We start from the raw sequence: 27,229 nt of genomic DNA, 5'->3' as shown, positions 1-27,229 counted from the left end.
GGCGCAGCAGCTCCACCCATAGAGAGATTAGCAACACAGGAAGGGAGGCAGCAACACGAGAAACGGGGAGAACAAACACAAAGCAAAGCAGAAACAAACTGTTTACTGCAGAAACACTAAATATGACCAAGTTTTTATGTCTGGTTCCCAGTGCACCAAGAGGTCCATTTGAAAAAAGACAAAACTAACTTGCAAGTCACTTTTCAGCAAGAAGAGCTTTTTATACGCGAATAATTTCTTGGTATTGCTGAGAATCCACTCAGATTATCTCACTTAAAACATGGGAAAAACATGTCATAAGTGAAATAATCTGCCAATGGAACCAGTACTTTTTATCAATATTAAGGAATTATTAACTTAAAACAAACCCCTGTATTATAGTGCAAAGTTATGTGTAAGTTTGCAGTAAGATATTTGCACTCGAAATAGACAAAAATACTTAAAATTTTGTGTGTTTTTTTAGTGTTGTTCCAGCAGAGGAGAAAAACAAAACAGGCTTTCCAAAGAAACTGAAAACATTCAGAAACTTTAACTTACAACCTTAAAAAATGACTCGTATTTAAATGATAACGTGCCATGAGAAAGTGACTCCAACCTCAGGCGGCCATGCAGGAGGACGCATCTCAAGAAGCTCTAAAACAAACCAAAAACTGCCTGTTCGGCACCTGCACACCCACACGCTCTCCTGTACTCTGTTCCTGAACTCATCAGTTATCAAGGGCGTTGGAGGCTGCGTGAAGCAACCACAGCCTGGGTGGAGTCAGCACCTCTCAAACAAAACACCCATCATCATTTGGCAGCACACTAGAGAAAATTATCCCTCAGCGCCAGCACCGTTCCTCCGCTCATCCCAGAAGAATCTGACGGACTAATTTTGGTTTGCAGCTTTGATAGCTGCAACCAACACACCGGTCATTACTTAATCCTCCCTGGCTGCAGGGAGCATGACAGAAATACAGAAGTAGTTTCTCTGCAGTGTGCGGTGAGCGTGTGTATCTTTGTGTGTGTTCAGTTCTTGTTTCACACACTGCCGGTGGGAGTATGAGGAAGTAGCTGTGGCAGCTCTGCTGGAGGTCTTGCAGTGCGAGCGCCTGCTGCTGGTTTCGGCTGTGCCTCTCCTGGGTGATGGCTGCAGTCTAACGAGGTCGAACCGTGGATTTTAGCGGTGCGCACACACAGCTGACACACATTCTCTGGACGGTGGACGCCTGAGGAGGAGAGGCCCACAGGAACAATGGTAAAGCACCCCACTTTCATATCCTCTGAGCTGCTTTGACTTGTGTGAACTCAGGTGTGTAACTTTGACATCCGCATTCAGATTTTATCTACAAAGTACAAACAAAAAGTTGGATTTTTGCAACTCTTTTAGTAAGAAAAGTGCTTCTGTGCTGTTTGATGGCTATAAAACTGATAAAACAATTAAACTAACTGTATTTGAAGTAAAACAGCTTTTGTTTGACAGATGAGGGTGTCAGACGAGTCAAATTTTCATCTTTACATGACCAGTGATGTGTTTAAACTTAAAAACTCTGTTGAGATTCAGCTCTTCACAGCAGCAGAATGAGTTTCCCCTTTTTCATGACAAGCCTTTTTGAGACTCAAGCTCAAAGCTGTAAAATAAAGAAATTATTTGCTTTAATTCGTGTATTTAAGGTTGAATTTTATATTAACACATCAGTTTGTACACAAAGAACAAACCTAAAGAGAAGATTTGGGGTTTAGGTGTTGCATTCATTCAAAAATAAGCACCAAAATCCATCATGGTTCAATAAGTATACACATATCGATCTATTGTGTTACCTTGAGGGATTCATTGCACTCTTTGGGGCAAAAATGCACTCTGTGGGGCAAAAATGCACCAGGGGGCTGCAACAGGAAAAGACCCTAGAGCATGTACAAAGGTTGCAGGTTTCACAAGAGGTAGGGCTGAGGTGAGAGGAGGAAGTGGACTCAGAGGAGAGGCCGGTAGTTTCTGTCACAACACTTCCTGAAAATGCTGCCTGTGACTCACACACACACAATCTCTTAAAGATCATCCATAAGAGCAAATTGTTTCTGCCGCCTCCAATGACGCCTTTGAGCCTTTCAAAATAAGAGTCACAGCTGACCTGATTGCCATTGATAATCTGTGTCACAATGTGTTGGGTTAAAAAAATGACAGAAATGACATCTACTCTCAGGAAGTTAAAAGGTCTTTATTTGAGCAACTGTGTGTTAAGTTCCAGTCTCTGCTTCTCTTTTTAAGTTCAATGATCAGTTTATAAGATCAAAGTGAATAAATGTTTCAAAGCAAAATAAAATGAAGGTTGATGCTTTCATTACAAAGTTTGAACTTACTGTATGTCTGATTTCTTTGATGACTGAAATAATTCAAAGAAAACTTTAATATCACGCAAAAGGAGGTAGATTCAGATCCAGTAAACACAATCTGATCAACAAAGACCAGATTTTCATGAGAAAACAAACGGCAAGACTTAGATTTGCTAAGATATCTAAAGACAAAGTCACCGAGAAAAAGTAAAATGTTTCAGTCAAGACTGAATGAATTATGCGTCAATCATGCAACAATATTTTATTCTTAAGTATTTTTAGCGGTTAGTAAACAACTAAATTGGTGCTTTACCTCCACAACACGAGATTAACTGTGGCAGAAGATGACGAAAGTAAGATTCAGCAAAACAGGAAGCGACATTAACAACGTAGAGCGGAAGTAACGCTGCGTTCCAGTTACCTGGGAGATGGATTGTACGTCAGACCCGACGTAACGACGTTCTAGGCTGGAGAAGTCGGAATGGTAACATTATTGTTCGCAGAACCGTTAACAAACATCATTTAAAGCTTTACTTTCCGATAAGCTAGCTCCACTTTTCATTTGTTTAGTTTAGCGATACAAGCGCTACATGTAATATTGATTTTAGACTCGATTTTACACGAGTGTCTTGTAAAATAAAACATGTTTCCGCCACAGCTTCGTACACTTGATGCGAGGAGCGGTCATATTTAAAGTCCATCTTACTCGGGGTAGGCGGAATTGCTCTCAGTGACATTCCGACTTCGGAAGGCGTTCCAGTTGATTTTTCCGACTGGGAAATTAGAATGTCCCAGTTCTGAGTATAAATGGAAGCAAGCACGAACTAAGCCAAAGGGGAGAGAGAAGATTTCTGTGCCTGTACACGCTAAGCTAACATGCATAAACCAGGAAGATCATGTCAATTCCATACTTGGTTAAAACCGTGGCATGAACTGAAAAAACGGCAATAATTAAACACCTAATTAAAACATCTAATTTAGTTTATTTACAAAAGGAAAAACAAGATTTGTTACATTCACATTCGAGGTTATTAAAGAATAAACCTTAAAAGGTAGCATGAAAGGAAACGTGTTAAAATATTATATAGTCATAGATATCACTTATCTGAGATTGGGATAATATAATTGGTGAGACTCTGATCAGAAGTTGCAATATTGTTTTCAGTCTGGACTTAATAGTTTCAGGATTTTATTTTTCCAGAGCTGATGAGCGTGGAAACAAAATATTGTCTCACTGTTTAGTTTTGCACCTGGATAGAAGCTATAGAGCAAAATTACAGCAAAAATTATCTTAAAGCACTTAAGAAGAAAAGGTTTAGGTTATAGAGAGAAATATCTAAGCTAAAAAGAATCAAATGATGCCAAGATAATTCACATAGCAAACAGATTTTGAAAATGTTTGCAAGAACTGAGAATTTCTCTACAAATGTGCCAAATGAGTTCTTTAATCCAGAAACTTTTATACAACCGATATTCAACTCCAGTTCTTGAAGGCTGCTTCTCCCAAACACCTGAATCCTGTAAATGGCTGGTTGCTTCTATAGAGTTGGATAGACATGATGATGAGGAGATTTAGTCATTAGATTCAGGTGCATTGAAGAAGGGATGCATCTAAATGTTGCAGAATAGCAGCTCTCAAAAACAGGAGTTGGGACATTTCTGTGAAATAAATGCAACTGAAGCATTTTTAATGTTTATGTTGAGAGTTTACTAACTTTAGTAAACCATTAATTTCTGTTTTGTGAATAATATGATTTGATATATCAAGGCTTACGGTTCTTGGCACTCTTTAAATGAGAAAGTAACACAGAGTAGCTCTGTGCTTTCATTGATATTTTTTTCTCTTTTCATTCCTGCTTTCTTGGAGGAAAATAACTTTTTGGACAACTGTTCCTTCTTTTTTTGGATATTGTGTAGTTGGACTGATTATTTTTGCAATATTATTCATGTTTTTGCTATTTTGTCAGGATGCGTAACCATAGCAACAGGCTGGTTTACAACAGCCTGATAAACATTGGAGAAGCTGAAAATGAGGCGACGAGAGAGAGGAGGAAATTAATTTATTTAATTTTACTTTTGGATTAATAAAGTATTTTTGTATTGAATTGAATCGTCTTTGTTCAAGGAATGGTTGCAAGAAAATGGTTACATGGCTAACTGGGCAATGTCTTGGGATCATGAAGTCAAATCAAACAACCATCTGATGCAACTCTACACTTTAAGTGAGCACCGAGTGGATTATTCCTCACACTCCATGTGTTTCTGGTATGAAACAAAGCATGAATATCTTCATCCCACTGTTTAGTATAGCAGGTTATCAGTGATGCTGTGGGCCCGTTCCTCATAGAGCGCGTGGAATCATCAATTCTCTTAATAACAGCCAATTATTATTTTCTTATAGGTTTTATTTTGACACCGGAGCCTTCGTTAGCAGCTGGAGAAAAGTAGAGAAAAAAGAGAAGAGGAAGAGATGCAAACTGAACGCAGGAAAGCTGCATCGAGGATTGGATTGTAAATAAATATCTGGTAGCGAGATGACAAAAATGGGTTGTAACTGGATCCAAAACATGCAGCCAAATCAACATGAAATGGTTCACCAGACACAAAATGAATTCCAGTCTCCAGATTTAAATCTGTTGAGCTGAAGAGACCAAAAGAGAAGAATTAAGGATTATCTAGAGCGATTCTGCAAAACAAAGCATTTTTCATCTTGTTTCTAGTGCAAACATCTTAACACACTTGAAATAAGACATTAACTTACGTGTAACTTTTCAGCAAGATAGAAGGTTGTTTTATGTAAACAATTCCTGAATATTGAGAAAAATGTACTAATCCCACTGGCAGATTATTTAACTCATAACATGTAAAAATGTTTTGTTATAAGTGAAATGACTTGATAGGAGAGCTGTACATTTTTAAGGAATTATTTTTGTAAAATAAGCTCTTATATCTTGTTGAAAAGTTATTTTTTACTTATTTGAAGTGTACTCAGATATTTGCACTAGAAACTAGATAAAAAAATGTTTTGTGTTTTTTGCAGTGAAGAAAAATAGTTAAAGATCTGCTTCTCTCTTTGCTCCAACTTTGTGAGAATGTTATGAAAATGGTGCCGTTTTTAATCAGACATAAATTTCAAAGTTAAAATATAAATATCTTTGCAGATGTTTTTTTGGCACCATAAAGTTTTGAAAGCCAGACTATCACATGTAAATACAAAAATCCAAACGAAGAGTTCAGATGAAGGGTGAAATGAATCCCCAATTAAAACACAGTTCAACACTCTAAGGTCAGCCGTTCTGTTTGTGGTCAGATCTGTTAAAGTTCTTCACTGCAATGTTCAAAAATGGATTGTGGGTTTTTTTCTGCTGTATTTTGAGATCAGCTGATCATCACAGACTTCAGGGAAAAAAAACGGAGCAGATTCAAAAGCTTGTTACTTTAAAAGGCCAAAACTGCGGCCTTCCAAATAATCTAAACACTTTCAGTTTTGTTATTTATAGGAACTTATTAGGCAGTTCTGGTATGACTGGACCGGCCCTTTTTTTAACATCACCTCGACTCTTCTGATGAAAACAATCTAGAAAACAAACTTTACGTCATGACATCAACAGAAGCATATTGATCTGTTAAATATTGGTATTCTGCTTTGCAAAAGTAACTTTGGATATAATCCAACGTAAGAAAAACCGTGTCTTCAGTCAGAGGCTTCTTCAAATTCACTGGAATACAGACAACTACAGGAGATCTTTCTTGCTGACAGCCATCGCAGATTACAATAACTCTGAAGAATCATCAAGTTTCAGTAATAATATATATAAAACAAAAAAATAAAGAGATAAAGCTAATTCAAACCACAACAGAATGACACAGATAACCAGTAAAGTCTTTTGAGTTGCAGCAACATTTAGTTTTCATTTGGAATCAAGAAAGTACTTTTGAATTTGAAGTATTGTAGTTTTTTAAGGTTGATCAAACGACACTTTAAGTCTTTAAAACAAACAAACAAGCAAGCAGATGAACAAAGAACCTACAAAATGCAGTGAAATATCTTTTTATTTTCGCACTGACTTGTTGAATCAGACGCCATCTTAAACGTGTGCGGTGCGCAGTCACATATTTAGTGCTTACATGATGCAGAAAAGTAGTTTGGCACTAGTTTTGATTTGGTTTGATATAAACCAAACCTATGATTTGTTGTTTGTTTAAGCCCTCAGTCATGCTGCCCTGAGCAGAGAACCATGTTACCTACAGCTCTGGAAAAAATTAAGAAACCACTTGATAGAATCAGTTTCTCCGATTTTACTCTTTGTAGGTATGTTTGAGAAAATAAACATTGTTCTTTTATTCTATGAACTACTGACAACATGTCTGAAATTGGAAGCAAAAAAAAATTTTATTTGCAGAAAATGGGAAATGATCAAAATAATAAAAAAGATGCAGTGCTTTCAGACCTCAAATAATGCAAAGAAAACACATTTATATTCATTTAGAAACAACAGTACTAATATTTTAACTCGGAAATGAACATTTGGTGGAATAACCAGGAAGTTTTCAACGGGATTCAGTGCAGCGGGCTCAGAGCTTTATGTCCCAAATCTCCCCTGTTTATAAGCAACGCACAGAAGAAGCATTTTCAAAGTTACTGAGAAATTTTTGTTGTATTTAGACAACTTGCAGTAACAGTTGGCTTCAAGTCGAAAGCATTCTTTAAATGTAATTTCCGTGTGTCATGGGATTTTAAAATGTAAAAATACAAACTGAGTGACTGTTCTTAGCATTTCCTGTTTTGCTATGTAAGAGAGCTTAATGAAGCAGACTGATTATGCCTGAGCTGTGCATGATATTTAATACAAGAAGTGCTCGTCTTTTACTAAAATTACCCTACGATCTTGTCTTTAAAGATTTAAAATGTGAGTAAATGTCTGAACTTCTTTCTCTCATCACTCTGATGATGAAACACCACAGCAGGGAGCTTCTTGAATGTCAACGTCAGACTCTGTCTCTGACCACAGACCACATTTTGCCAGCGACAAACCCTGAGTAGCTTCACACATCAAACAGACCAGCATCTTTTGGGGAAAAGAATTTAAAGGTGTCAAACACCAGGTCAGCTGGATTCGAAGACGGCTCCTCAGATTATTTAAAAGGTTTCAGAGTAAAAGCTGCAGTTGGACAATCGTGGCTTTGTTTCCAACAATGTCCAAGTAAAAACAAAACCTGTTTAGGGTTTCTTTAACCTGTTGCCTGGCAGCCAACCTCAGTTTCCTGCAACAACAACCACAACTAGTTTTGCTTTCAACAAATGTATGTGAAGATGCCAAACAGGCGTTTACTGCTGACCTGCATCATCTAATGATATTTATCAAACTATGTCAGAGTTCGCTATTCATACTTTTTTCAACAGTGGTTGTAAAAAGCAGTAGTAAATGTCATGATTTCATATAATTAGCTTTAAAAATGCTTTTTAAATCTCTTTACAAGTTACGACTTGAAACTAAACTTTTTCAAAGTAAGTTTTTTAGGTCATTAATAATAATGACCTTAATTTCCACTTATTAACCTCCTAATCCTCCTGCCTGCTTATTTTATTACTGCTGTGAAACTGCAACCCCCCACTTAATTTTGGTCTTTTGTCACATTTAAATGTTTCAGATCATCAAACAAACATAACTTGACGAATTACGAAACTCTTTTTTTCTAAAGGTTAGAAAAAGTTTTTCAAACCTGTCCCTAATTGAGAAGGTAATTCCCCTCCAAACCTATAGTAGTGTTTTACTAAACCTTAGATGAATTTTGGCCAACTATTTTTTAGAGTTACTTTATAATTCACCCACATCAGAGGATTTTCAAGCATGAACAAATTTAAGGTTATATCCAAAGCGTCTCAATTGGGTTTCTGTATAAACCTTGACAAGGCTGATTTGAAACGTGTGAACTGTCATTTTTGAGCCGTTCTGGACTGAACTTGCTGTTGCAGCTCCAGACTTTCACACTACCACAAAGTCTGGCGGTGGGTCTGATGCTTCTTTTTCTAATGGTTTTATACCAGGACACACACACCTCAAATAGTTCAGATTTTTTCTCGTCAGTTTACAGAATATTATCATAATGGTTTCAGGAATCAGCCTCTGCTCTTTGGTCAGTTAGTAACTCTCCCATTGATGGTATTTTTGCCAGTCTCTCTTTTGTTGATGAATCAGGAACACTGACTCTAAAGGTGATAAACTCGGTTCGATTACGGTTCAAAATTGAAACAATTATATTTTCAGCTGGTGTGGTTCACTTTCACACTCCCTTTGAAAGAGCTATTCCCCTCTTCGCCTGTGGTGGCGCTGCACCAAAAATCACTCAAGGAAACAACATAAAAACCTCTCAAGAAAACATAAGCAAAACTTCATGATAGTTTTTTTTCCCTTCACAAAATGTAAACAACAATAGAGTTAGATTTTAGCGGTGTAGGATTTCTATTTTGTGTTGACTTAAAAAAACAAAAAACAACAAAAAAAAAACAGGAGCCATCTAATCATCTAGACACAAGCATTTGTTTTGGGTGTATTTACCCAGAATGCCCTGCGCCAGAAAGTTCGGTCCGTTTTAGGGAAGTGTGAATGTGCAATCACACCAAAAATAAAAAATAAAAATCTCTGACGCATTTCTACTTCATATGTGGATACAAGTGGACCGGAAACCACCTGAAAGCAGGAAGCGGACGGTAGCGCAGGGCATTCTGGGTAAATAAAACCAAAATAAACACGAGAACGCTGGCATCGAGGGCTAGTGGGAGAAATGTCTCGTCGTATTTTAGCAAAGATAAGAGAGAAATCCTACAACAGCTACAATCTGATGCTTGATCTGATGCATTTTCTGAAGATGGAAGTTGCGCTCCTGTCTTCTTCTGAGGTTCTCATGTCGCTTCAGTGGCTTTTGGTGCAGCGCCACCACAGGCGAGGGGAAGAACATGTTTTTCAATTAGCTTGGATTGTTTGACGCAGTGTAGAGTGAAAGCAAACCTTCCCAGCTGAAAATGTAACAAATGCTGCACATCTTGTCCTCAATTGAACCCAGCCTACCAGACTATTAAGTGTGAAAACACCCATTAACTTTGATTCTCATATATTCTTTAGCTAAGGGCACATTTTACAGATCAACAGATGGGTTGTATTTGAGTGAATTTTCTTCAGATCTGGCAGTGGTCAGCCGTTGAGGTGTAAACCGAAACAAAATATTGTGGTTAATTGGAGTTCAATAAGGAGTTAATTTCCTTATTAAACGAAAGAGGGGACATTAGCAGCATTTTTTTTTTACCGTAGCACCGTAATTTCAGAGCACACTTGAATATAAGTTTCATCCACTGACTTAAATATGAACTTTTAATGAAATAGAATTACTTTTAATGATTGCTATCTTCATCTTCCTGCTACTAAAACCACTAAAGTTGTCTTCTTCAGTATCAGAGTCGATCAGCCTCATAGACACTTCCTCAGTCTCTCTTTCATTGTCACTCTTATCGTGTATAAAGATAGTTTTTGAGCTTGTGCTGTCCTCTTCATGACACTCGAGTCCAGCTTTTGGAAACCCATTGGTAAAAATCGATATTTTATCATCGTCTAAGTCGCAGTTTTCAAAGCGGCTTGTAGTCCAGAAATTATGGTACAAAAAATGTTCTTTCAAACTCCTTTTTGCTCAGGTTATATTTGGCGGATATTCAGATTTATTTCTTGTTCTGAAACTTTTAGGTGTTAAACATTGTGACAGGTTTTAACCTTTTATGGTTAACAAATAAGGAAATGATGAAACAGGATCCTATGTCTCCTGTTAGAATTGGGCAGATATAATAAAGCGTTTCCTTTAAAGGTTTTGGTAATTGTTGACCAGAAACTGAGGAACAAACTGTTTCGACACATGAGACAGACTCACATCGTAAAACCGGCTGTTAGCAAAGCATAAGAGTTTAATTTGTGTTGCTTTTGTAAAACATTTGAAGAAAATTTAACTTGAACATGAAGGTTCACCTGCTGAAATTAAATAAAAGAAATTAAAGTTAATGAAGAGATAATTTGTCTAAACATTGGTTTTTAAAGTTCTGATAGTTTATTAATCTTAATTTGTGAGTTGTTATAACTTAATACTGTCAAACCAAATAATTATTTCTCAATATGCAAGAAAACTGACCTCCCCCAATTAAGCAGGGACACATTTTCTAAGCTTTTCTAAAATAACACTATCAAGTTATTTTTAATTAGAAAAATATTTTTTAATTTGAGGTCTTCCAAAGATAATCAAAAATATCAGAGGAAACATGAAAAAAGCTGATTTTCAGAAGGGTCTTTAAAGGTAAATACTTTTCCGCTGCACATTTAGAGTAATTTAAAGAGGCTCTTTGTTTAATAACAAAGTATGTTTTTTCTAAATTAATGCCCCTTTTACATTGTTTTATTGTATTTTATGTCTGATTCATTTCCAACAGAAACAAACTTCTCAAGGAAGGAAAGAAAATAATTTTAATTCTAAATTTGTCAGAGGTCTAAACTGTAATTTAATTTAATTTGCAGTTAAAGATGAGCAGATATTACTAATATATCAATACAAGTCTTATTTTTATTCTATTAACTGAAGTCTGAAAGCTAGATTTGGTTTTATTCACTTTTTTAGGAACTGTAGTTAACTTACATGGATGAACCATTAAATTTATGGGAGTTATGTGCAACATCAAATCTCATGTGAAGCAGTTTGACAACCTGAGGTTGTTTTTTTTAAATCCAGGACATGTGAAACCAGGAAGAAACACCTGGATGACTAAATTTCTGTGTTTCAGGCGAAGTACCACTGGCAGAGTCAGAATGTCAAGCAGAGCGGCGTGGACGACATGGTCCTGCTGTCCAAGATCACAGAGGACGCCATCGTGGAAAACCTCAAGAAGAGATACATGGACGATTACATTTTTGTATCCTGCAAGCGGTCAGATAATTACCAGATTATCAAGGTTTTAACTTTACTAAATGAAGCTTAGAGAAGTTAAACGACTCATCAGATTGATTATTATTTAGTAGAAATAAACTTGGATTCGATGCATCACTCTGCTCTCAAGCATAAACAGCCCAACGTTTAAACATATATGGTCATAAAAACAAGAGATTCGCTCTTCCTCCTTACTGTCAGCAGAGACTCACTTCCGTCTTCTCAAAGCACAGCTAAACCGTATAATAACAATGAAAAAGCAACCAAAAGAAATGTCAAACTTTATTCACGTTTAGACAATAATTTATATGATTTGTATCTATTATTTATAATTATGGATAATAGTTTAAGTCTCAGGTAAAAGCTGTTTTGATTAGGTTTTCCTTTTAGCCTGACAGGACGAGTTTAAACATTTTTAGAAACAGTTTTCATGTCTGCATGTTTAAGATTTTACTCTTTTTGCTTAACTAACCATGCTGTTGGGAAATCAACAAGGCTGTTTCCTCAAAGTCTATGATGAAGCTTCTTTTCTAAGAGTAAAAAAACTTTTCTTTGTCTCAATTTGATGCCATTCACCACTTAAACACTAAATTTTATCAAAGCTGAGGATCTAAAATTAGTTTAGCTCATTTACATGAAATACAAACACTCAGGCATCTGCCTCTGCTACTAAATCAATCGTCGGTTTCACTTCGAAGGCAGAGAGTTGGGGTATATTTGTTTATTCCTCGACAGGTTTGACGTTTGGACTTTTTTAGCTACCAGGAAGCGAGTTGATTTTATGGCCTGTTATGGTCAGAGCTGCAAGCGTTCAGGAAACACTGAGATCATCCAAGAATGACGGCATGACTTCACTTCATGGTTTCCCCCACCTACAGGCGGGCAGCTGTGGGCCCACAGCCTGTCAGCTGACTGCAAGCATCCATGTTTCTGTAAAACACATGAGATTCAAATCACACGTTAGATCACTTTAGATGTGCATGTAAAACTCAGTAAACTGTAAAAAAAAGAAAGAAAAAAGGAATAACGTAAATCAAAAGTTCACATGATCAAAGGAAAAATGCACAGATCTGATATTAACATCTGTATCAGTGTCGATTCAGTCTAATTGTGTGCTTTATTTATGTTACATCATATTTATTAGACATCCTTCCTGAATCATTTGAAAGAAAGTTTGTTGCAGTTTATTTTTTACAAATTTGACCAAAGTAGTCGACTTGTTGTTTTTGTCTTTCAGTTTCCTTATTATTTATTTTATATTGCCTCTTGTAGTCCTAATTGCACTGACAGAATAAATTAAATTTGAATTGTTTTTGCATATTTGACCAAGATTTTGAAGCTATTGGTGCATTGGTACTGGTGCAGAGTTAGAAAATACATTTAAGTTTTAAGTAATTCAGCACAGTTTATCTGAATCGGATTGGTATCAGCTGACACTGAAAGTGGATCGGTGCTTCTCTAATTCACATTTCTTCCACATGCATGAGAAAAAATAAACAGAAGCGACTTGTTTTTGTTGCAAGAGTTAATTATGCTGACATTATTCACAGAAATACGTCTAACTGTCCAGTTTTTTCCCCTGTTATTTTTCATTGCTAAGAATTGACTTGTCCTAATTACCCCCAGATCAATATCTGTAATTTGAAGAGGAAAACGTTTCGGCGATCTGGCTTTGACTCAGATGTAGTTGCAGACAGTCTGACTAAATATTGTTTTTCTTTTTGACTTTATTGTGTCGCGTCACTCAGCTTGTGTCTCTTGCACATCTCTGATAGTGATCAGATATAAACTGCAGATGCATTTGAGATAAATTTGTTTTACAAACCACAAAATTTTTAGCTGGCAACTTTGACTTACATTGTGCTACTAGACTCTTTTATTTATTTATGGTTTTTTTTTGTTTTTTTTTTACCAAAACAAGAAAATAACAAGATAAAAGTACATTATTGCGTTATTTTTCATATATTCTGACATGTGTAATATTGACTCTCTGTTCAAGTTAGCCTTCTCACTTTATTTGTTTTAGTTATTTTATGTTTTCATATCCATTTTCTTTCTGTTTAGTTTGTGTTTTCAATGTTGTAAAGTGTCTTTGGGTGTTTAGAAAGGCGCTGACAAATAAAATGCATTATTATTATTATTATTATTATTATTATTGTACTTTGCAGCATTAACATTAGAGTGATTATGTTAATTATCTTTTCCTTCAGAGAAGGAAAATGTCAGATAAAATAAAGATATTTTGCATTGTCAGAGTGTAGGTGCAGGACGAAGTGGGAGGATTAAATATTCCACTTTTATTCTGATTCACTCGTACACGAAACCGAAAATATCTGGGTATGTTTGTGACTTTCTTTAAAAGAAAATAACTCAAGGTATATTTAATGTTTTAAAAATAGGACTACAGTTCATTCTGCACCAAGAATTATGCTAGACACAACCGTGATTTTGAGCTTTCCTTGACTCTGCGCCTCAGACGTACATCGGCCCCGTGTTGATATCGGTGAACCCATTTAAACAGATGCCCTACTTCACTGACAGAGAGATTGAACTCTACCAAGGCGCCGTGAGTGAAGACATCTTCACATGAACTTCTGCAGACCTGTGGTGTTTGTGGTGCAGTTCCTCTTCCTGCAGCTCTTTACCCCAGCTTCTGTCTCTCTGCAGGCCCAGTATGAAAACCCGCCACACATCTACGCCTTGGCAGACAACATGTACAGAAACATGATGATCGACGGCGAGAATCAGTGCGTTATCATCAGGTGAAAACCCAAGTTTTCTCAAACTGCTATCTTTTTTAATGTCAATTCCTCTTTTCTGTTAAATTAAGTAAATAAAACTGACTTCATTTAGCAGCTTTCAAGACTTTAAATCAGAAAACCTGGTAAAAAGTTTTAAATAATTTGGAATAAATCAGGTTTTTGCAGCTTTTTAAAGCTGATTCCCATCTGTTTAAGCAATTAAAATAGCTGAGAAGACATAAAATGTAGCATTTATTGGTAAAAGCATCAATTTATTACCAAAAGTAATACTTTGGTGAAAACACAAAGCAAGGTTCCTGGTTGTAGATGTAGCAGAGACGGCTAAAGCAGCAAAGAAATAATCCAACATTAAAGGATTTCAAGTATTTTCTTCATTTAGGTAAATTATTTTTTTCCATGCAGTTTTTTATATTTAAAAATGTGGCTGAGGCTTTAAGAGGTCTCTGATATATTGTCTGCATGGTAGTGATAAAAATTATATTAAATGCCTAAAATGCTTGAATTTGACAAAGAAAGATATTTTGAAAGAATAGTGGCCCCAGTACACAACCTAGAGGTACGCCATGGGGAGATGAGCTAAAATATGACCTGCAATTTTAGATAATTACAGGAAAAGACTAACCAGATGAATCTGAAATTCACTCATTAAATGTCAAAGAAGGTATAAACTTTAAACTGACTGATTCAGATGACTTTAATAAAAGTAAATGAGATGAATAACTTAAAAGTTGTGATTTTGTTCTAGCGGGGAGAGCGGGGCTGGAAAGACGGTGGCTGCCAAATACATCATGGGTTACATTTCCAAAGTGTCTGGAGGTGGATCCAAAGTGCAGGTAGAAACAGGAACAAACAACGTGTTTTATTTTTGATTCAAATTAAATCTGAGTAATTTTTTCTAAATAACCGGTGATTATGCGTCACAGCACGTAAAAGACATCATCCTACAGTCCAATCCTCTGCTGGAGGCGTTTGGAAATGCCAAGACGGTCCGAAACAACAACTCCAGTCGTTTTGTAAGTGAGCTTTTATTTCTCAAACATCACCTGACACAAGACGAGCCAGGAAGTCACATGTATTTCCTCATATTTCTTCAAAATATTTAATGTTTCAAAACGGTTCCCATCTGATTAGTTTTTATCATTCTAATACATTCTGCTTTATGTGGTCTTTTTATATTTACAGAACACATTTTGTATATTATTTAAAATATTTTATTTTGTTTCATTTATTTGCATGTTTTTATTAAAAAAATTATTTTTATTAAAAAAAATTAACAATTGTATTTTTTATGTGAAAGAAACTGTAAAAACGTTTTAAAGTTTTTAAAGTTAGTTTTTGTGCAAAATACAGAGACTTTCAAAACAACACAAGTAATGCTGGTTCATTTAGCTTTAGCATTAGTTTTAGCTTTACGCAGAACATTAATTGGGTTAATGCCTGCAGAACGTAGCCTGGCTTCAAACATACCAAACTAACACCAGATTGATCTTGACTCGGTTTCATTTATGTAATTCCCTGAAATACATGTGGAGCTGCTGCACAAACTATATTTATTTAAGCCTGGAATGCCAGTTCTTATGATTTCTGGTTACAAAACGCTAAAAATCCTTGTCTCCAACACAGACAGTAACACAAAACCCACTCGACTTGACTCACTTCTTTCTCACCACTAATGGTAATTCGCTAATTTCACACCATTAAACCACATCAACTTCCACATGTGCAGCTTTAGCTTGTGAAATTTCCTGTAAGCCTCAGTGAAGCATCATAAAGTCTGTTTATGGGTCACTGCAGCCTCATGCATGCACTTAACGTTCTCGCTCATAATATAAAAAAAAAAATAAATGCAGATTTCTGTTTCTGCTGCAGAGCTTGGTGCATTTCCGGTCCCAGTGACACAAAACAATATGTGTAGTGGTGCAAATGTGACGACTGATTTTGTGTTTACCAGGGAAAATACTTTGAGATTCAGTTCAGCAGAGGTGGGGAACCAGATGGTGGCAAAATCTCTAACTTCCTGCTGGAGAAGTCGAGGGTGGTGAGCCAGAATGAGAGTGAGAGGAACTTCCACATTTACTACCAGGTCAGAGGCGGAAAAGCACAGCTCAAAACAGCAGCCGATTTAAACCCTGATAATATATTTGCAACAAAGAACAAGTTACATGTTTGACCGTTTCCCTGCACTGTCTGCTTCCAGTTGATAGAGGGCGCCAACGCACAGCAGAAAGAAGGCCTGGGCCTCATGACTCCAGACTACTACTACTACCTCAACCAGTCTGGGACCTACAAGGTTGACGGGACCAATGACAGCAAAGACTTCTCTGAGACGATGGTATTTACTCATGAAAACCACAAACATATCTGGTTAAAGGTGTCACTTCACTGAAGACAAAAATAACGAGCAGAAACTGTGCAGAGGTCCTTTTAACAAACACTCACAGATCACATAACGTGTCCCCGCAATAACACAACATTTAAATATACCCAACCTGAAGTTAAAGTATTATTCTAATGAGAAGTGGTTCTGTTTTATAAATGCTACTGGCCATGAACAAGTGGAGGGCGTTTTGAGTTATTTACAAATTCCTAAAGTCTGGATTGTAAGTTTTCCAATAATGTCAAAAACATGAAAATACAAAAGCAAGTTCTTCACTACAAGTGTTATTTCCATCAATGTCATTTCAGGGCTATTTTTGACTTAAAATTAAATAAAAATAGATTTAAGTTTGTGGCAGAAACAAAAATTATCTTCCGCACCATTACATATAAAAAGTATTCACCCATTTCTATCAATTGTATTTGACAGAAGAGGATTAAGGCCACTAAACAAAACAAACAAACAAACAAAAACAAAAAAAAAGAATTCTGACTTTAATCTCAGAATTATGAGATTAAAGTCTAAATAATATTTTCCAGGTCCCTAATCCTCTTCTGTAGTATTTATCTATTGTATTTATTCACCAATAAATCATTTTTAATTAAATAAAAATAATAATAACTGTTGACGTGACCTGGTTTTACGTCACTTACCCATTATTATTTTTAACCACAATCTTTTGGTAAGCTAACTTACATGCAGTACCTCGCCGACCACTAGGGGGCACCCGCGGACCTCCCGTGGTCCGGGAACCACAGCTTGAGAAAGGCTGCAATAAGAGTAGGATACTTGACTCAGTTAAGGTCAGTGGTCATGTTTCAGGAATTAAAAACACTGGGAAAAAACAACTAAATCTTACTAAATATTTTGGTTTAGTTTCACGTTTAAGTATCTTAGTTCACTTGAAATGAGACAAAAATAACTTAAAAGTAACTTTTCAGCAAGATACAGAAGCTTGTTTTAAGTTAATGATTCCTTAATATTGGTGAGAAAGTAATATTAGTTATAAGTTAAACAATCTGCCATGATCAGAGTAGACAAAACTGTTGTTCTAGGTGACAAAATAAATGTGCAAATTAAAATAATAATAATTGTTTCCCTATAAATGTATGAAAGCACTTTATAAATGAAGTTATTGTTGTTATTTTTAGGATTATTATTATCTGTGTTCACCACTGAGCTGTTGCTCATTTGCAGGAAGCCATGCAGGTTATTGGCATCCCCAGTGACATCCAGGCTCAGGTGCTGCAGATCACAGCAGGTATCCTCCATCTGGGCAACATCAGCTTCATCGAGGCTGGAAACCAGAGCGAGGTGGAAAGCACAGACTGTGAGTATAACACTGAGCTGTTACACGCTCATTAACCAAGGATGGGACGGAGAAACAACGCTCCTCCTCTGAGGGTTATGAGCAAATTAGAGCTCACCGTTGCAAAGGCAGTTCCCAAAGGCTGAATCCCAGCTAATTGTTAAAGTCTGTTCTGCTCAGATAGATAGATAGATAGATAGATAGATAGATAGATAGATAGATAGATAGATAGATAGATAGATAGATAGATAGATAGATAGATAGATAGATANATAGATAGATAGATAGATAGATAGATAGATAGATAGATAGATAGATAGATAGATAGATAGATAGATAGATAGATAGATAGATAGATCCATTGAATGGTGAATACAGCAAACACACTGGAACTCAGCTTGGGTTGCTAGGCAACGAGTGGAACTCTGCCACCAGGGTTGCTAGGTAACGGGCTGGTCTTTTCTGGAGTTGCATTTAGAGTTGGTTTTGTACCAAAATAAATGAAACACTAACCAACTGTATTAGTTATAGATGTAGAAAAGCTGTTAAAACCAACATGAACAGTAATTTATCGTGTAATGCTAAAGGGGTGAAGGTAAAATAAGTTTATTCCTATACCCACTCCTTTGAACGTGTAAATATACTTTACTGTTCTTTTGTTTTGTTTGCTTTTCTTTTAAATGTATTTTGTTTGTATATCACGTTGTTTATTCTTTTACTACATTGCATTACACATTTTGATACAATATACATAATAATTATATATATATATGTTCGTGCCTCTGCCTTATCTTTGAAGATTGTTTTTTTTTAATAACTGATGTGTTTTGTGGTTGTTTTTGTTTGCGTCAGTGCTTGCCTTTCCTGCCTACCTGCTGGGAATCGACCCCACCAGGCTGCAGGACAAGTTGACGAGTCGAAAGATGGACTCCAAGTGGGGCGGGAAGTCCGAGTCCATCAACGTAACACTCAACCAGGAGCAGGCGACCTACACGCGCGACGCCTTAGCCAAAGCCCTTTACGCACGTCTCTTTGACTACCTTGTAGAGGTTAGCATGTCATGCCGTCCATTTACAGCCACAACAGGCTAAATTAAACACATTTTGGTCAGCAGAGATTAGTTTTATATCCCTCTGACTGCGTTCTGTGTACTTTAGGCCATAAATAAAGCCATCCAGAAACCTTATGAAGAGTTCAGCATCGGTGTGCTCGACATTTATGGCTTTGAGATATTTCAGGTTAGTGCTTTCACAGCTTACAGGTGCATAACATTTATAAACAGGCAATAAAGCATAAAGTGGTGGCTTTATTTAGTGATTTAATATGGATTGTGATGCGTTTTCCTCTGCAGAAAAATGGGTTTGAGCAGTTTTGTATAAACTTTGTCAATGAGAAGCTGCAGCAGATCTTTATTGAACTCACTTTAAAGGCTGAGCAGGTAAACACAAAATGTTTTTTTTAATGTTTTTTTCACTAACCTCAATTGTCCCAAATCTCTTGTTTTATTAAAAATTGCTTTCTTTTGATTTATTTCCTCAGGAGGAATATGTTCAGGAAGGCATTAAATGGACCCCCATCGAGTATTTTAACAACAAGATTGTGTGTGACCTCATTGAAAATAAACTGGTAAGATAAATATTTTCCATAAATGAAAAAATATTGACACCCTTGGTAAAGATGTATAAAAGCCCTAAAAATGTGTTTTATTTGTCTTGCACAATCTCACACATAAGGAATTTGAAACATCCAATCTTTATTTGTAGATTTCCTCTAAAATCAGTGTAACTAAAGCATTTTTATAAAATGTTTTATGTATTTATGTTGCTCGCATAATTCATAGCTTTGCATTACAGCGAGGCCCATTTTAGTTTGTCATTATTCAAAATGGGAAATACAAAAGAGCATATAATTCAACATGTTTAATTCAGTCAAAACAATAATTAAGTTTAAAATAATTGAAAATGAAACAAATTTTAACAACAAATTAAAAACCAAATTATTTTAAACTTAATCCGGTTTAGAACTTGATTAAGCTTAAAATAAGATGAGTAAGGGTTCTTTTGTTGTTGCTGCGTGGAATAAAACCTGCATTAACCTTACTCAACATCATTTTGCTAATTATTGCATTGAAAACTGTTGTTTTTTTTTGTTTTGTTTTTTTGTTTAAACATTAGTTTCCCATAGAGTAAAATCCTGTTTTTATAGCAGTTTTATGGAAACCTTTAAACTGGTAAAGTTGTGCGTCCTGCTTGCAGAGCCCTCCTGGCATCATGAGCGTCCTGGACGACGTCTGCGCCACAATGCACGCCAAGGGCGAGGGCGCAGACGGCACGCTGCTGCAGAAGCTGCAAGCCGCTGTGGGAACCCACGAACATTTCAACAGCTGGAACTCTGGATTTGTTATCCATCATTACGCTGGGAAGGTCAGACTCAACTCATCTGGTGCAGAAATTCCAGTTTTTAAGTTGATGTTAATCACACCAGCAGGAACAGTAACGTGGGAATCACAGGTGAAGTTTAATTTCTCCTCAGGTGTCGTATGATATCAACGGATTCTGTGAGAGAAATCGAGATGTCCTCTTCCCTGACCTCATTGAGCTCATGCAAAGCAGTGAATTGTAAGCATTTTGAGCAATAACAAAGCAATTGCAATTCTTCTTGTTAAAATTAATAAAAATCTAATTTCTTGCTTTAGTAACTTCATCCGCAGCTTGTTCCCTGAAAACCTCAACACGGAAAAGAAAGGGCGGCCGACCACAGCCAGCTCAAAGATCAAAGTAAGTCAATATATAAATAAGTAAATACTTAAATTTTCCATGTTTAACGTATTAAAAGCTTGTTGATGCTTCCAACAGAGACAAGCGAATGAGCTCGTGAGCACTCTGATGAAATGCACACCACACTATATCCGCTGTATTAAACCAAATGAGACGAAAAGGCCGAAAGACTGGGAGGAGAGCAGGTCTGCATGCACACTGTGGCGAAGCAAACCTCCAGCAGGAGATTATTCCTCGTTAACAGGGATTTCCTGACTGTTTTCAGGGTTAAGCATCAAGTGGAATACCTTGGTCTGAGGGAAAACATTCGTGTGAGAAGAGCTGGATTTGCTTACCGACGACTCTTCACTAAATTTCTGCATAGGTGACTTTTATGATTCGTGTTTAAATGCGTTTGTTCTGAAAGAAAACTGAGATGGTTTTGGGTGCGTTTTGGCTCCAGGTATGCCATCCTTACGGCTGAAACATGGCCGTGTTGGAGGGGACCAGAGCAGCAGGGGGTCCTCCACCTCCTCCGGTCCGTCAACATGGACACAGACCAGTATCAGATGGGACGCACAAAAGTCTTTGTCAAGAACCCAGAATCGGTACTGAGATTTTTGTGTGCAGTTTGTGTTTTGTCATATGTTATTTGGCTTAATGTATGAACAAAAAGAGCCAACTTAGATTCTTAGATTACGTTCACGACAGGTCTTGATGCTCAATTCCAATTTTTTGCAGATTTTATTTATTTTTTTGTTTTTGTTCCTACTCCTAACTAAACCAGACCTCAGTCAGACTTCGGTGTGATCGGTTTATCTCCCCAAAGCGACCTGCATGCACAGAAGAACATCGATGTCACACAAGCAGAGCATTGCTTACCAAAGTAATAATGGATGGAGGCATTTATGGATTGGTTTTAAAGTCTATTCAGAAATGAGAGCTGACATGTCACAATATCATAAAGTCATAAAGGAAGCTAATAAAAAGAAAACACACCTAGTAGCAAATGCCTCTTCTTCTAGTCAGAGCCAAGAGTGGTGTCATTGTGATGTAAGCATTTAATGACAGACTTTTTTCAAAAGTTTACAATAATAATTTTTAGCCATTATTTACATCCAGATTTACGGCTACTGGTGCAGAATTATGACGCATGGACAACATATGACATGACCATTCAGACTCTAGAGGCTTTGAAAACTATTGGATCTGTTTCAGATTTAGTACATCATATGGAAGTGGCTCAGATGGGATTATTTTTGGGGAAAAGATTTTAATTGGCCATTTAAGGTCAAATATGGGTTGCATTTGGGTCGCATCTGCCTGCTGTGTGAAAGTAACCACTGAATGACACATGAGAGTCAGAACCAGAGAGAAACGTCTTTCCCACCACGGGATTGGGCTGTACCTTTATCCGAGGAGTCAACCTCGTCTTGCTCCCACTAGTCCAATAACCGGGCAAACGTTGCTGTTTTTATGGAGTGCACATTTTCTACTACTTCAGGTTCCTCCTCCGTCTAGATTAGTCAATAAGTTTTTCCCACAGATGATGCTAAGGAATACTAAATTAAAAATGTGTTTTATATTTAACATAATCACATTCCTTTTCTTCTTCAGCTGTTTCTTCTTGAGGAGATGAGAGAAAGGAAGTTTGACACCTTCGCCAGAACCATTCAGAAGGCCTGGAGACGGTACAACGCCAGGAAGAAGTACGAACAGATGAGGGAAGAGGGTGAGCAGCGCCGACAGCATGAGTTTCTCCATACTGCTTTTCACACAGTCTGACTTCTGTTTTTTAAACGTGTCCTCATTTCTTCTCGACACGCAGCCTCAGACATCCTGTACAACTCGAAAGAGCGAAGGAAAAACAGCATCAACAGGAACTTTGTTGGCGACTACCTCGGCCTGGAGCAGAGACCCGAGCTGCGGCAGTTCCTGGCGAAGAGGGAGCGCGTCGACTTTGCTGATTCGGTCACAAAGTTCGACCGCAGGTTCAAGGTGCGTGTTACAAATAGGGATTAAAACACAAAAGCTTGTGTTCACACTTATTCTTCCCCTTTCTTGCAATACACAGTTGTCAGTTCTTTTTCTTCTTCTTCTCACACAGTCCATCAAGAGAGACTTGATCTTGACCCCTAAGGGGATCTATCTGATTGGTCTAGAGAAGGTGAAGAAAGGACCTGAGAAAGGGCAGATTAAGGAGGTGTTGAAACGTAAAATGGAGTTTGCAAACATCACCGGCGTCTCCCTCAGGTAGGCTTCACACTTTTATGATGAATAAATGCAGATGTTTCTGTACCAGAGTTCAAAGATGGCTTTCTTTGAAACAATATTCATGCTAATGTTGCATTTACCAGCAAATTCTTCTGTTTATTTTTTATTTAACCAGAAGACTTATTGAGAAGAAATTCTTATTTATAATACCGACCTGGTGGGGAGATTAAACACCACACTTTTACAATAAGCAACAAACATTAGCAACACTGTTGAGATCATAAAACAACAAAAACAATACTGAGACAAAAGAATAGGGTAACATTTACATTAAATATATTTATCTGAAAGGTTTCAGATAGCATATTTTTTAGAATATCTTTAAGGTGTTCAGCTTTAATACTGCTGAATAATTTGATACATTATCAGACTTTTTAAGCCTATATTTTATTATCCATTTTTATAATGGACAGTGAATTGCACATTCCAAATCAATATAAAATTTAATTGTTGCAGAAATAGATGTGAGAAAGCAACACAAACTGAGCAAAAGAACTTCTTTGCATCAATGTATTTTTATTTATACCAGTAGTTAATTACTTCTCCTTAGTTAAAAACTCTATAAAGCAAAACGTCTCTGCAGTGCTTTTGTGTTCCCCATTTTGTACAGTTTATTTATATTAGGGTGAAGTTTTGTTTTTGCACACTTAGACTGAGTTTCTGCAACTAAGCCAAAAAAATCTATGTTAGCTGAACAGTGTTGCAACGCTAAGTCACTGTTGTTAGCAGTGGTAGCTGTAGCAACCAACCTCATCAGTTGCAACTCATCTGTTTTCTCTAACTGGGCCAACAGAAGGGTAAACTACTGGATTTTGTACAATTTCTCAAGTATTGTAAGTTTAGCACTTTTTTTTCAGATAATTTCTAAACTGCTAATTTGCCTGTCTGTTGTTAAGAAAATAAATTTAAAAAATGCTAATTTTAAAACTTAACATGTCTTGATTGAAATAGCCTAATTATAGTTTTAAAATCAGTAACTTATTCTGGCCTATTGACCTTTATGTTACCTGTAGTTAAAGCAGATGGTTTGCTAAGATCTTTTGAACTGCCTTTTGTCTGTGTGGGAAAACAATAAGTAGAAGTTCTAGCTTTTCACACTCATCTGTGAAAAGCTGTAAAAACAGCAGGAGTTCCTGGCTTTTGAGAGAGGGTCAGAGATAGCTCCTGGTTGGATGAGCAAATATACGCCTTATTTGAATAAATTAAAGATAAGAATGCATCTTCACTATAAAACTTTCTACACAGAAGTAAAAAATTAGATTTGTTCTCGCAATTCTCCAAAGACGTCTTTGCCTTTCTTTCTTTCTTTCTTTCTTTCTTTCTTTCTTTTTTTTTTTTCTTTCTCGTTCTTATGTCAGGTAAATTAATGTATGTCTGTTGTTCTGCAGTTTCTGTTGTAATTTTATGCGTTGTCTTCTATTGGATTAAACTGGCATTCTGTGACGTCAGCACTCATTGTTGTTTTTGTGTGGCTACACGCGGCCCGCCGGGAGAACCTGGGATCGAAGGAGATCGAGCCAAAGAGTTTCTTTCTTAAGAAATATTATAACCTAAATCTTCTTCAACACTGTTTAGTAAACTGTTAGTTGATTGAAATTCTACATCTGTCAAAGTTTCGGTTACGACCGTTAAGAATTCTTTAACCTTTCTATTCATGCTCTTATTTTGAAGTGAGTGAAAATTGCGCAGCACTTTCCGTTTCCTCTTCTGTTTTTTCTCTCTTATTTCACCCCAATGACTTTACTTATTAAAATCAAAACATGGAAATTAAAACACAATAGACAGTAGAGGGCAAGATATGAACATAAATACAGTATCTAAGGGTGCTACAAAATGTATATTATAAAGTCAAAATTTATTTCGTGCTTGAGGTTTGCAGTCTTTCAAGGGCAATTCAAATTGAAGTTAGCACTTTAGCATTAGCTTCCATGTTGGTGCTTTAATGTTACCAGATTTAATGTTTATGATTAGTTCTTTAATATCGGTGCCACTAACTTTTTAGGCAACAACCCAATACTAGGTATTACAGCAATCAAACTCTTCTCAGAATTGCTGAACAGTATTTTTGCATGTTTCCGCTGGTGTTTTTAGGACTTATTTTTGGTTCGGTGCTCTAGTCTTTGAGGTCAGTAGGCCTACTTACTACCACTCTAATCTTTTAGCTCACAGATTCTCAGCTTCAAGTCCTTGACTGCTCCAAGACATTAATATTGCAGAAAAAAATGACATGTTAGTAAAATAGAAAGATTTGGGACTTCTGGTAAATATTGTTTGCTCATCTTGCATCATTTCTAAATGCACTATCCCACGGCATCAAATGCTGGCTCAGTTTTTTTTACAATGTTGTGTAGGCTCTCATGCAGATATGCTGTGGTTTATTGGGTGCAGCAGATTACTTTATATACTGTACAGAACAAATTGATAGTCAGACTTAAACGCAGAAACTCCTCCTGATATCTGTTTCCACATTTAAACTGAGGCTAAATCTCATCAGAAGTAAGCAGCTAAACAGTCGTTATTTTACAATATACCATAAAAACAGCAATAAATTAAACTGATGAGCACATATGCTGCATAACACCTGCCATCAGTGCTGGAATAAAGCTTCATTTTTTAACTTATTATGTTTCAGTAATAAGAAAAAAGTTGAGGAACTGACTGGAAGTCTATGTGGTTCTACGAATACAGAATAATTTTATATGATGATACATTGATTTCTAATTTGATCTTATGTCTGTTTCTAAGTACTGCTTCCTTTTTCTTTTTTTAATCTTAGGGCAGAGTTTCGAAGCTCACTTTTCCTCTTTTCAGTTCCAGACAAGATGATTTCTTCATTCTGCACGAGGCCCAGTATGACAGTCTGCTGGAGTCCAACTTTAAGACGGAGTTTCTCAGTTTGCTCTCTAAACGCTACGAGGAAGTGACCCAGAGAAAGATGACCATCTCCTTTTCTGACAGGTAGAACAACAGAAAGTGTTCAGAGGCCTGATAAAGCAGAAATAAAAGGATCTGACACAGATTTTCTGTGTTTCAGACTGGAGTTCAAAGTGAAGAAGGAGGGCTGGGGCGGAGGAACCTCCAGGGTTGTAGTTTTTCAAAGAGGTCAAGGAGATTTGGCTCAGCTCAAACCGGGAGGGAAGACTCTCACCATTTCTGTAGGAGACGGTCTGCCCAAGTCCTCCAGTGAGTCAAAACGAATAATTAAAGTATCTCTGCAGCAAACTTTATCATATCGTTCTATGTTCAGATGTTTTAATATGTAATTCTGTCTTTAGAGCCAACCAGGAAGTCTGGTCTAGACGTTCGAGGAGGAGGGAGAAACCACATATCCAACAGAGGTGTGACTCTCCTTAACCTGAATTTATGTTCTCATTTGCATTTACTTTGACATATGTTTTCATTTTGACTTAATTTACTAATACCTGGCACCAGAGCTGAATTCTATTATTCTAACAGCTTTAAGCAGCACGAGTTCTTCAGATTGCACTTCAAATTCATAAAAGTTAGAGCTCAATTTTAAATGGCTCTTAAAGATGCACTGAAAAAGTGCATAAAAAGTTATCCTACTTAAATATATTGCATTAATATGCAATATATTTAAGTATATATTGCATATTACACTTAATTAATTAATTAAGTTAATTAATTAATTAACTTAATTAATTTATTAAGTTTATTAAGTTGTCAGGTTAAACAAATGTAAATAAATTAAGTCTGACAAACTTCACTCAGTTAAAACAATGTTTTTAAACTGGAGCTCCATCTTTTTTTTTCAGTGAAATATAAAAAATATACAAACAAAAATTTGGTATTTTTTTAGTGAGTTAATTTAAAAAGGGAAATTTGTACACTGATTGATAAAGTTCATGTTTTTATTTTTGGTGAATGTATCTCACAACTAATGAGAACTCAAAATTTAACTTAAAAAAAAAAGGGAAAAAAAACAAAGATAAAAAAAAGTTTTCTTTTCTCATTTTATGGCCATGGGGAGACAATCATAAAAACTCTCCACATATAAACCACCCTGTAACACTGCAGTATGTAATGATGTAATAAAATCGACCTTTGAAATGTAATAAAATACTATTTTATTACAAGGTAATAAAATATTTCCTTGAAATATTTTGCATACTCTAATACTCTAATATGCATACTCTAATATGTTTTATTAGAGTATGCAAACTCTAATAAAACATAACGAACATTCTGGTTATGGTTGCTCCTCTCAAAGCAACTAAATGACCAAAGTTTCCATTTAAAAGCATATAGGATCTAGAAAATGGTCGTTATTAAAAGTAAAATGATTAAAATTAACTGGTTCCACCAGTATGTGGTGCAGTGACCATTATATCACTGTTTTGGATTGGAGTATGATCAGGAGGATTCAGGCAGAATGAGACCTAAGAATGGAGATTCCTTTCAGTAGGACGGCATTTGGGTCTTTTATATATATATATATATATATATATATATATATATATAT

The 27,229-nt window shown here is 36.3% G+C and overlaps 2 protein-coding genes across 2 annotated transcripts in view; both read left to right on the top strand.

The window, feature by feature from the left end:
* The first annotated feature begins 609 nt into the window (after positions 1-609).
* On the top strand, positions 610-26,353 carry LOC103137267 (unconventional myosin-If-like). Its single transcript, XM_007550934.2, has 25 exons — positions 610-1,237; positions 11,126-11,254; positions 13,745-13,834; positions 13,936-14,030; positions 14,776-14,863; positions 14,954-15,043; positions 15,982-16,113; positions 16,228-16,362; positions 17,605-17,737; positions 18,569-18,765; positions 18,874-18,954; positions 19,068-19,154; positions 19,256-19,342; positions 19,972-20,139; positions 20,249-20,334; positions 20,412-20,493; positions 20,572-20,678; positions 20,759-20,857; positions 20,936-21,080; positions 22,090-22,204; positions 22,301-22,470; positions 22,580-22,725; positions 25,558-25,704; positions 25,781-25,929; positions 26,022-26,353. Exons 1-25 carry the CDS (start codon positions 1,235-1,237, stop codon positions 26,132-26,134), a joined length of 2,874 nt encoding a protein of 957 aa, XP_007550996.1. The 5' UTR covers positions 610-1,234; the 3' UTR covers positions 26,135-26,353.
* Positions 26,354-27,152: 799 nt separating this feature from the next.
* LOC103137289 (A disintegrin and metalloproteinase with thrombospondin motifs 6-like) overlaps positions 27,153-27,229 on the top strand; it is an 11,993-nt gene continuing 11,916 nt past the window's right edge. The window contains exon 1 of the mRNA XM_007550962.2: positions 27,153-27,168. Within this exon, the coding sequence (XP_007551024.1) occupies positions 27,153-27,168 (16 nt within the window). The remainder of the gene's footprint in view (positions 27,169-27,229) is intronic.

The sequence above is a fragment of the Poecilia formosa genome, unplaced genomic scaffold (genome assembly GCF_000485575.1).
Source record: "Poecilia formosa unplaced genomic scaffold, Poecilia_formosa-5.1.2 Scaffold38, whole genome shotgun sequence".
Taxonomy (NCBI): domain Eukaryota; kingdom Metazoa; phylum Chordata; class Actinopteri; order Cyprinodontiformes; family Poeciliidae; genus Poecilia; species Poecilia formosa.
The sequence above is the reverse complement of the archived record's forward strand: the minus strand, read 5'-3'. Positions and strand labels throughout refer to the sequence as shown.

What these genes read in the sequence shown, in the direction of transcription:
- LOC103137267 (XM_007550934.2), top strand. An exon ending in TCCATCATTACGCTGGGAAG is followed by an intron (nt 20,140 to 20,248) that starts GTCAGACTCAAC and finishes ATTTCTCCTCAG; the next exon opens with GTGTCGTATGATATCAACGG. An exon ending in CTCATGCAAAGCAGTGAATT is followed by an intron (nt 20,335 to 20,411) that starts GTAAGCATTTTG and finishes TTCTTGCTTTAG; the next exon opens with TAACTTCATCCGCAGCTTGT.